At 43.0% G+C, this 11,819-nt stretch overlaps 1 protein-coding gene across 1 annotated transcript; it reads right to left on the bottom strand.

The window, feature by feature from the left end:
* Positions 1-419: 419 nt before the first annotated feature.
* LOC100948947 (intelectin-1) lies at positions 420-6,232 on the bottom strand. The gene is made up of 8 exons (XM_012808477.2): positions 6,156-6,232; positions 5,992-6,055; positions 4,559-4,660; positions 3,435-3,682; positions 2,948-3,106; positions 2,395-2,515; positions 1,610-1,713; positions 420-572 (listed from the first exon to the last, which is right to left on the bottom strand). Exons 2-8 carry the CDS (start codon positions 6,047-6,049, stop codon positions 420-422), a joined length of 945 nt encoding a protein of 314 aa, XP_012663931.1. The 5' UTR covers positions 6,050-6,055; positions 6,156-6,232.
* Positions 6,233-11,819: the final 5,587 nt, after the last annotated feature.

Raw genomic sequence — 11,819 nt, 5'->3', positions numbered from 1 at the left:
CGAGGTTTTTTCTGATTCCATATAAAATGAAGTATTATTTTTTCAAGATCTTTAAAATATGACAGTGGAGCTTTAATGGGGATTGCATTAAAATTATCCTTCATTTTCTCTGGCTATTTTAAGGGCTACATAAAAGGAGTGTAGGGAGGGCATGTTCCTCTGTTAGGGTTCCTAAGGCCTGACATTCCAGGAACAAAAGTGATTGCAATAGAATTAACCATAGCAGTAGATATTTTCTTTTATAAAACTCCTATACTGCTTCACCTCCTGCAGAAAACGGAATTCACCAAAACACCAAGATTTAAATGAATGCAATTTATTCTCTTCTCTTCTAACATTAGCAATTCAGTTGGTGAATTATTCTCCATCCTTGAGATCCCCTGGTTGGAAGAAGAGGGCTAGGCCCCACCACGGCACTCTCAATAGTAGAACAGAAGCACAGCTGCCTCCGTTATCTCCCGGCTGCTGCTATAAGCAACATGAGCTCCATATCCATTCCAGTCAAAGGCAGAGAAATCTCCGCACTGCCTGGGATTGCCCTCTGGGAAGAATCCTCCTCCACCGATGCAGTGCTGGGAAACAAGGAGGGAAAGAGAGATCCAGTGGAATCTTTGGTCCTTATCATAAGCTCCACTGGCAGTGCTAATCTATTCCTCCCATATGAACCTCTACAGCTTCAGCTTTAGTGACCTCATGGTCTCCTCCTGACTTTCCTCCAACTTCCCTGAACATTCGTTCTCAGATTCACTGGCTGGACTCTTCCTTTGGAAATCTTTAAGTGCTGCTTCTCTGTAGAGGTCAGGCCTCCCTGTCCCTTATAAATTGCATGGCCATGTTGGCATCAGCTACAACAATTCACTAGGACCCCAAATCTTTATCTCCTGTGCTCATGTTTTTCATACTAATGACCTCAAAATCGAATCTGGGTGTCCTTATAGAAATATCAAGCTCCATATAAGAAAACTGTTCATCATCCATACACTCTAGCTTGATAAATGACACTCATTCACCCAAATGTCAATCATAAGGTTATTCTAAAGTTCTTCCCTTACCATCCTCTGTACTCAGCTTGTATGCAATTTAAAATCTTTGGAATTCATGAAAACCCATCATTAATCACCATGAGTACATGGGGAGATGGCCTGAGTGACTTTTCTAAAAGTTGATGCCTGGCACCACCTAGTGACCCCAACACAGTGTGTATCTGCTCAAGTCCTGGCTAGGGGTGGGGGGGAGCATTTTTTCCCTTGAAGCTGAACCTCAGGTGAAGAAAGACAACACTTTGTGTTTTTCCAGGCATCTCAGCTCCTAAAGGCTCTGACAGAATATTTCTGCATGGCACCTTCACCCCAACTCCAGGCAACTGCATGTGTTATCCCCAAGGCTAAGCACCCAACAGGGGTTCCCTGGAAGCCTCAATCTTTAATATTGGTCCTCAAAGGTAAAGGATGTCTGAACCTGGACAAAGGGTCCTGAAGCTCTGGCCCCTGAAACCCAACAATGAACAAGAAAAAGTCACACATACTAACACACCACAGTCACACCACACTCGACACACATCACACAGTGATACACCCAACCTTACACCTTTGGGCCCACAAAGACTCACAAATTCAGTGTTACATCCGGTAACCCTCATTCCAGCACACAAGGCATTGGCTGCTCTCTCGTTATTAAATACCCTGAACTGAACAAATCCTGCAGTGAATTCCGCTGAAAACAAAAAACAGAAGAAAGCATTCAAGGAAGATGCTGGAAACAGCCTTCTTTAGGACAGCCCAGAGATTCTCTACACCAAACTCAGCTACCGCTCAGGTCTCCAGCCATAGCAGTGCAGCCCAGCACCTCTGTGGGCAATGGATATGCATCATGGTCCCAAACTTCACCAAGAGGAATATCTTTCTAACACAGACACCATGAGCTGGTCCTCAGGGAGAGTCCCTCCTCTGCCATAGAGTTGTGATGAGAAATTCAACTAGGCAGAAAGATCAGGACCCCTTTAAGGGCAGAGTGGCAACAATTAAGAGACGCATCCACTCTGGTCCTGCATACATTTTTCTTATTCACCTTTATTTTAAAATCTCAAATCCCAATGTAAATGATAACAGCTTTGAATTTTGTAGGATACACTCAGCCTCTGTGAAAGATATTGTGCTGCCAACCTTAGATTCACAGAAAATAAAGTAATGGTTACTCCTCACAATAATAATAATAAAAGGTCTCACCATCCCATTAGTTGCTCTGCCCTGTGTACAATAGCCTGGCCTGGTCCTAACTGTTCTCTGAGGACTCACACTGAGGTTCTCAGAAGATCCTAGAGCTGAATGCATTCAATGAACCCAATCATAACTGAAACTCTTTCACTGAAAGATCAAAGGAGCATTAAAGACTCACGCTGTCCATAAGGAGAGTAATAAGATGCTGTTTTCTGGGCATCACCAAAATCATAGAACACAGGGATGGCTGGGCCATTGTCAGTCCAACATTTTCCTGCTCCATATTTCACTGGATATTTCTACAAGGGACAAAAAAGTCATTGAGCAAGGACAATAGCTTTGTCCTAACCAGCCTTTTACTCTGGGGATGCTGCCATTTAGTAGAGGAAACAGTGGTTTCTCAGTAGCTGAGATTATTTCAAAACCAGTCAAAATCAGAATCTTTCCCTTTTGTTGCTTCTCCCACAGCCCAGATCACTTTATCATCCTTCTCTGTCTCTGTCTGTCTCTCTTCTCACTCCCTCTCTCTCAATCCTCCTCTTCTCTAGGTCTTTCCCCTTGCCTGGCTCAGAATTCATGAGAGAAGCAGGACAGAAGCCATCAGCAAATTGCAATGAGGAGGACATGGCAGACAGGCCCAGTGAGAGATGATTCCTGCCCACCTCACCGCCTCACGCACTTGCTTCTCTGCACACCCAAGCGAACCAACCGCAGCCACCAGTACTGTGTACCTGGTAGAGGCCAAACAGATTGTGTCCCTGTCTCCGGAAGAAGCCAGTTTCAGTGTGGTACCTCAGCAGAGAGCTGTTCCTCCAGGATTCCATGGGGGAGTTGTTGGGCACATGCCAGATGCCCAGGTCGTTGGCCTGGATGTCGTAGTAGCCAGGGTTCTACAAAGCCAAAGACAATGAGCCTCATGGGGCCAAGAGGTCCCAGACAGCAAAGCCCCACACTCAGCACCAGCTGAGCTGACAATTCTCAGGTCCAGGGGGCGGATGGACACTGCTCTCAGACACCCCGCTTCCAGCAGATGCTGACTCCCCACCACCCAGGTCCCTAACTACCCTGGGGGAGGGAGTTGTGTAAACACATCTGAGTCTATCTTTCTCATTCTCCATCCCTATCTCCATGTGCCCACCTTCCCACCCTCCCTCCTGCACCTGTGCCAGCCACCCTCAACCCCTCACCCTTTCCCAGTGATGTGGAAGTGGCACCTACCTTGTAGTCATCACTTGTGGCCGCCTCTGCAGATCCAAAGGTGTTGTAATTGGCCCAGTTGTTGTCCCCCTCTGGGTAGTCTGCTCTGCTGCCCTGCTGACTGGACCAGCGATCACCCACTGTGCACTTTCCAGCCATGTTGTTCTCATGCACACTGGCCACCAGGGTCCAGCCACCACCCTCAGTGGTCATGTCACAGAAGGTCTGGTAGACAACACCATTCTTGGTGCGCAAGAAATACAGGCCGTCTGTAGAGAGAAGCAGCCAGAGACTCCCTGTCTGAGGGCTTATGGGCCATCTCAGCCCCATGACCAGAAAGGCCCTTGAACCAGAAACATGGGCTGGAGGCTCCTCCCTGAGTCCTCTCACCAGGTGGTCCTGGGGGTCCTGGAATCCCCCTGAGCTCGGAAGATCAAGCTCCTGTCACTGAGGCAGAACATAGAATTGTGAAACTCCCAGTAGCCAGTGACATTCCTCATCCTGTTAGACACGGAATTATCATGGCTCAGCAAGTCCACTGCTAGGTATGTACCAAAAGCAATGGGAACAAGGACTCAAAGAGATGCTTGTGCACTGCAGTATAAGTCACAGGACCAAAGGCAGAAAAGCCCAAATATTCACCAGTGGATGAATAACTATAATGTTGGGGTGGGGTATATAAATGTAGTTACATAAAATTGATGAAAAGGAATTCAATATCCAGGCTGTAACATGGATAAATCTTGAAAACGTAATGCCAAGTGAAATAAGCCAGACACAAAAGACAAATATTGTGTGATTCTATTTACATGAGGTAACTGAATAGGGAAATACATAGTGACACAAAGTAGGGGAGCAATGAGCAGGGGCTGGGGAAGGGGGACGTGGGCCTATGGCCCAGCAGGTGCAGAGTCTCTGTGTGGAGAGTTAGAAGTTCCTTAGATGGAGAGTGGTGGTGGCTTCATGACATTTGAAGGTCATTAATGTCACTGAATTGTACACAAAAATTACCTAAAATGGAAAATCTTACGCAAAATGTAATATATACACATTTTACCACAGTTTTTATCTTTAAAGCAATCGCTCCAAGGGCACAGAATCCTGAGTACCCAGGTGGTGCTCTGATTAAACGTGTCCTCACTCACCATGTGCACTGGGGCACTTTGCTTTGATTTCCTTGCAGCTTCTGAACTGAGATGGAGACCAAGAAGAACAGGTCCACTCCTCACCAGATGTATTGGCCTCCTCTAAGAAGATGAATAGTTTTATTACCATTGCTAATTTGTCACAACTATCAGCCTCTCTTTATCACTAGTCCCAAACTCTACATCCCCACGAGAGCCAAGCCTCACCACCTGCAGGGGCAACCCAGAGATATCCAGTACCATGTTAATTCAGTCCTTTCACCCAACACCCAGCACAGGCTTGATGGAACCCTCATTACACACTCCCTCACCCTCACCAGCCCTGCCCTAAGCACTGGGCAGTCAAGGAAATTAAATGTTCCCCTAAGAGCTGCCCATAAAGGGAGTTGCTGACAAGTGAACAGGAAATAATATTGAGAAGAATAAATGATGAGAGGAGAAAGGACTCTGCTGTGAGAATGGAGCATGGAGAGGACAGAATGGAGGCAAGAGGGGGTTGTCTGGAGTAAGAGGCTGAGGTGGGGTTTCATACCCTAGTCACAGAAGGCCTCCTAATCCATGTGACACCTTAGCCTATTCTAAGAGAATAAACTAGAAAGAAAGAGAAAATAATTGAAGGAACAGAGAGTAGCATGTTCAAAAGCCTAGCTGTAAAAAAAAAAAAAAAAAAATGCAATATAGTCCAACCTGTTGAAGAAATGTAGGTAGCTTAATGTGGCTGAAACATAGGGTGTCAGGTAGGGGGTGGTGAGAGACCAGCAGAGGCACAGAATGAAGAAGCTTATCTGCTCATTTCAAGGCTAAAGAGCCTTCAAACTACCCTAAAAGTCCAGAGAATAACAATAATCATAAGCTTTGAGGTCTGACATGTCCAGTTGTATGTAGTTCAGTGTTTACTAGTTGAGTATCGATGGAATTCTACTCAACTGATCTGAGCCTCAGATTCCTCAGATCTAAAACAAAGCTAATAAAGTATTTTGTGATGGTTAACTGAGAAGATATTTAGAAACAGCCTTTACTTTTGAAAAATTAATAAATAACGATGAAGAGAAATACAAATTTTAAAATGCCACGGTTACTTCTGTTGTAGAGAGGACGACTGTGAAAATGACATTCTCCTAGTATTTCCCATGGAAATCTCATGGCCAAGGCTATAGATATGGGAAGTGGCTGGGAGGGAACACAGCTCCTCAGGACTGTTCAGGGGCACAGACGAGACCCAGCACATGCATCAGCACTTCCTCACTGCTACAGGCCAGATCCCACAAGGGCCAGACATCAGCATTGAGCCTGCGTCCAAGTCACCCTCTGTGCATCTCACAGATACCCCCATCACCTAGGACAGACTAGCACCCTGGGAACCACATAGGTGGTTCTGCTCTTGAACTCTGGAGCAGAACTAGAGGACCCAGAGCCCCCAGGTGCTGCCTCACCTTTACTCCATGCTCTGGTGGCCACAGTGAGAAACAGCAGGAAGGCCAGTGGGGTCATTGTAATCTAAAGGAAAGCAAGATGAAGGCCACTGACTTGAGCATCTTTCTCTCTATGTCTCTGCTCCCACCCTGTCCAATCCAACAAAGACTCCAAAACCCCTTGCCTTTTGTTTAAATTGTACATATCTCTGGGATGAAAAGCAGACCTGAGATGAAATCAGGATTCCCCAACTCACAGACTGAGTCTCAGCTGCCCTTCTCTCCAGCACAGACAGCAGAGTTCTTGCTCCCAGCAGCCAGGAGCTAAAAGTTGCCAGCTGAGTGGAGCTTCCTCTGCAGAGGCCCCTGATGTGGGTAAGGCGCTGGGCCCTTTATGGAGAAAGCCCAGTGGGTCTCGCCCAGGTTTACAGCCTCCTCCTCCCCTGGCACAATGCCCAGTGCAGGTATAGGCCTCTGGTTATCTCAGGGCAGCTTCTTTATGCAGTGATAACTCAGATTTAGCAGGCCTACTAGCATTTTTCCCAAATTTGTGGAAGTCATAGGCCTGCGTATTTTTCAAAAAGGAAATAGAAGAGATTAATAAGAGTTGGCTGGAATTTTTGTTTATGTCTTCCTTTCTTGCAAAATAAAAAAGAAAAGTGTGTTTTTATAAAATTAAAAATATAGGTGCTAGGTTCAGTGGATCTTGTGTGTAACCCCAGCACTTTGGGAGGCCGAGGCTGAAGATTGCTTGAGCCCAAGAAGTTGTTCAGCGCCAATGTAAGTCACCATCGTGAAGTTTAATCTCAGATGTCTACAACCCAGAGGAAACACTGGGACTTCTGAACCTACCAAGCTTTTGGGATATGAGAATGGGTACGATTTTTTTTTTCTGCCATGTTAAAACATATTTTAAATCAATAACAATGGTTTCACATAAGAAAATACATGTTAATGACAGCATAGTGAAGACATAGTCTCAAAATAAATATAAATTCTAGCTCAAATAAATTTAGTTATATGCAAAGTCATATTTCATTGTTTTTCTCATTTTGCTATAAACTGATAGAAACTCATTGGGGTCAGGAGAAGGCTCATTCTACAGCAGCCCTGGTCCCAGACTGCATTTTGAATTGCTGATCCAGTATAAGTTTTCCCTGATGCTTCAATCCCTGCTCCAGCTTTCCAGTCCCAGTGTCATTCCTCAGATCCATGAGCGTAAATGTTCCTCATTTCTCATCTCCCTATCTAGTGGGACAGATCACTGCCTCCTAAGTGTTACCTCAACACTATGCCTTTTCACTGTTTACGTGTCTTATATAACAGTTGTTAGGAAAAGGCTTTGAGGCGCCATGTTTCTTGAGCTAACACTTTCTGTATTTACCCATGAAGAGTATTCAGTTACATATTGCCAGATAGACTCACAAAAGGAAATAGAACTGTACCCAGGTCCAAGACAAATAATCACACAAAGTGCACACCTTCTATAACACTATGTTAAACATTTTAATATCTCCCATATTGAGTACTTCATTCAATGGCATATCATAATTTGTACTTCACCTGGAATAGCACATAGTATAACAGATCATATCAATGGCATCTTACATTTGATGAGAAGTCTAGCTCTGACATTGGCAGAGAAGTGGTACACTGGAATGAGAACTTCCTGCAAGCCCAGAAACTTGAGCTCCTGGCCAGGATCTGGTCCTAATTAGATCTGTGACACAGGGCAAACCACTGCATCTGTCTGAACTTCAGTTTCCGTGTAATTAAAATGCAGGTAACAAGCTCTAACTCACAGAATTGTTGTGAGGAGAACAATAACAAGAGAAAAATGAGAATGTATGCAAATATGTAAAAAGCAAGATTGTGGGTAAGAAAGATGATTTCAAAAACCTTGTCTACTTTTCTGCCATTTCCATGAACACCTCTCCTCCGAAGGGAAACCCAAAACTCAATCAGCCAGTGTATGGAGTGCCCATATTTCCTATAAGACTATCTCCTGTGTACCAAGGAAGACTAGCACATTGCATGTTTATGAGAGGATTCAGAAGATATTTAGTGAAAGAAAGTGAAATTGTTTACCATCACAGCATAGACCTTAATCAGGTCTAAAACTAGGATCTTCTAGGGATACAGTTATTGGAATTCAAGTTCAGTGTTTGGTGTTCTAGTAGACTCTATTAGAAACAAATTTAAAATTCTTTTTTTTTTTTTTTTTAGTTCTCTAAGTGTTCTCCAGACGTCTTTCCAAAAGGAACATATTAAATTGCATTCCCACCAGCAATGTAGAAGTGTTCCCTTTTCTCCACATCCACGCCAGCAACTCTGGTTTTGAGATTTTGTGATATGGGCTAATCTTACTGGAGTTAAAATTCAAAATTATATTACTTCAGGTTTTCTTTTTTTAATTTTGAGATCCTTATCACTCATAAATTGTCGCATTTTAAGTGAGTTTTGGTCATTAAATCCTAGCAGTCTGGCATGTCAATCCCTTGAACTCAGGAGGTCCAGCATAAGCAAAAGTAAAACACTGTCTCCACAGAAAGTGAAAATATTCCTGTTGCCCAGCGGCCAGTACCTATAGTTCCAGCAACTCAGAGGGCTGAGGCAGGAGGATCGCTTATGCCCAGGATTATGAGTCAGAAAGATGATTTCAAAGAGCTTGGATTCTTTTTTCTGCCATTTCCATTAAACCTCACCTCAGCTGGAAAACCCAAAACCCAAAACCAAATCAGCAATCAACAAGCGTGTGTAGTGCCCATATTCTCTATAAGGTTGTCTCCTATACACTGAGGGATGTCAGCACATTGCGTGTTTATGCAATGATTTAGATGTTTATTGAAAGAAAGAGCAACTAAGTGTCTACAACTATAAGAATAGACCTGAACAGATCAAAAGTAAAGTCTTCAGTGATTGGAATAGAAGTCTTTAGCATTTCGTATTCTAGGAGATTCCACAAGAACCAATTTTTTTTTTTTTTTGAGACAGAGTTTTGCTCTGTTGCCAGGGCTAGAGTGCAGTGTCATCATCATAAAATCACTGAAACCTCAATTTCTCCTGTGTCAGCCCCTGAGTAGCTGGGATACAGGTGTGTACTACCATGCTTTGCTAATTTTTTAATTCTTTGTAGATATGAGATCTCACTGTACTATTCAGGTTGCTCTCAAACTTCTGGTCTCAAGCACTCTTCCTACCTTGGGTTGCCACAGCTCGGGGCTTATAGGCATAAGCCACCACACCTTGCCAAGACAGAGCACCTTTTCTGTTCACTACTTTGCTGTTCTCCCAGAGCCAGTACAGACTCAAGTCTACTTCTGTGACACTGGGCAAACCATTGCATCTTTAAGAGATATCTTATTTTGCAGACACTATTTTATCTATTAGTTTTTGTTGGTTTGTTTTTTGGTTTGTTTTTTGGCCGGGGCTGGGTTTGAACCCACCACCTCCAGTATGGAGACACTATTTTAAAAATTACTTCGTTCATGGAAAAGCCTTCACTCTATTATTTAGGTGACTGAGAACAGTGGACCTTTGCCCCTTTTCTGGCTACTCCACACCAGGACACCTTTCCTTCTTTGAGGAATCTCTCCCTCACCCTGCAACATGTCTGACATGGAGGGAGATGGAGCCCCACCTCTAACTAAGGAAGCTGAAGAGAAGGTAACAGTCCCTGATGCGGGCAGATAACCCAAGCTTGCTGTAGTCAAGGTCAGCTGGTCTTTGACAAATCAGATGACAAACACAGGGGATTAGCCCTATTAATTACGTGGTGCTGGGAAATTGGACAGCCACATGCAGGATAGTGGAACAGGACCTCTATCGCTCACCACCCACTGTAATTAATAAAGGTGGATAAAAATGTAAATATAAAGCATGAAAACATAAGAATTCTAGAAGAAAATGTAGGGGAAAGTATTCTAGACATTGGTCTAGGCAAAGAATTTATGACTAAGACCCCAAGGCAATTACAGAAGCAACAAAATAAATAAATGGGATTTGATTAAGTTAAAAATCTTACATAAAATAATTATCTGTCTCTCATATTCCCATCCCCCACTCTCTCACCAGATGCAGCTTTTTTTTTTTTTTTTTTTATCTCTTTTAGCTATTCCTGGTGCTCGAAATCCAATCAGCTTGAAGAATCTTTTCTTTAGTCTTGACTTTGGACAGATTCATCACAATGTGTCTTGGAGAAGGTCAGTGAGAGTTGAGGCGACCTGCAGTCCAATATTCCTCTGAAAGGAGTGTGTCAGAATCTTTGGTGATATTTGGGAAATTTTCATTTATAATATTCTCTAGTATGGCTTTCATTCCCCAGGGGCATTCTTCTTCCCCTTCTGGGATACCTATAACTCATATGTTTGAACGCTTCATAAAGTCCCATAATTCTGTCAGTGAACATTCTGCTTTCTCTCTCTTCTTTTCTGCCTCTTTAACTATCTGAGTTATCTCAAGAGCTTTGTCCTCTACCTCTGAGATTCTTTCTTCTGCATGGTCTAATCTGCTGTTGATACTTTCTACTGCATCTTTAAGTTTCCTAATTGACTCCTTCAGTTCCTTCAGCTCTGCTATATCCTTTCTATAGTCTTCATATTGTTCATCTCTTATTTGATACTGTTTTTGTTTTTCCTTTTAGTTATTTTCCACTTTATCAGCAGTTTCCTTCATTGTTTCCATCATTTTCTTTATTGTTGTCATCATCTGTACTCTAAATTCCCTTTCTGTCATTTCTAACATTTCTTTATAGGTGGAATCCTCTGCAGTAGCTATCTCACAGTCCCTTGAGGGGGTTGCTCTGGACTGGTTTTTCATGTTGCCAGGATTTTTCTGCTGATTCTTCCTCATGAGTGATTTCTTTTATCTGTTTTCTTGCCCTAATTTTCCTTTCACTTCCTCTTGCTCTTTAAGTTACCGTGCCTCTGGACTAGGGTTTCGATGAGTCTAGCTCTCTATTGCTTTTGTCTTCCTGATGGGGTCCACAACTCTCTTGCTGACTCTCTGTGTCCCCAAAGGGATGTTTCTGGGCATATCCCACCATCCAGAGCTGCCTGGAGTCTCCTCTCCCCAGACTTACCGTGCCCAGTTGCAAGGAAGCTGTTCCTTGGCCGCCATCTTGCTCCTCCCCATGCAATTTCTAAAATTTTATTCTCATATTGTGCATTGTCAGAGAATGGAATTACAGCTGATAATTTTGTGTTAAATTGTATCCTATTACATTTCTGGATTTGTTTATTAGTTCTTTTTTTATTAAATGATAGCTGGTACATTAATGCAATCATGGATACAGTGTGGTGTTTTCACATACGATTTGAAATATTTTCATCAAACTGGTTAACATAGCCTTTATGTCATTTTCCTAGTTATTGTGTTAAGATGTTTATATTTTTATATTCTACTTTCAGAAAGATTCACTTGTACCCTTGTAAGATAAACCACAGAGGTGATCCCTCCAATCACTCTCCCTTCACCCATCCACCCCCTCCCTTCCCCCTCCCCATATTCTTAAGCTAGAATTAGGTTATAGCTTTCATATGAAAGCTATAAATTAGTTACATAATAGGACTGTGTACATTGGAACTTTTTCATCCATTCTTGTGATGCTTTGCTAAGAAGAACATTTTCCAGCTCCATCCATGTAAACATGAAGGAGGTAAAGTCTCCATCTTTCTTTAGGGCTGCGTAGTATTCTATGGTGTACATATACCATAGTTTATGGATCCATTTGTGGATCGATGGGCACTTGGGCTTCTTCCATGACCTAGCCATTATGAATTGGGCTGCAATAAACATTCTGATACAAATATCTTTGTTGTAATGTGATTTTTGGTCTTCTGGATATATAC

The sequence above is a fragment of the Otolemur garnettii genome, unplaced genomic scaffold, assembly GCF_000181295.1.
Source record: "Otolemur garnettii isolate 467f Iridium unplaced genomic scaffold, OtoGar3 scaffold00091, whole genome shotgun sequence".
NCBI classification, from domain to species: domain Eukaryota; kingdom Metazoa; phylum Chordata; class Mammalia; order Primates; family Galagidae; genus Otolemur; species Otolemur garnettii.
Note: the sequence above shows the minus strand (reverse complement) of the source record. Positions and strands in the feature narration are given on the sequence as shown.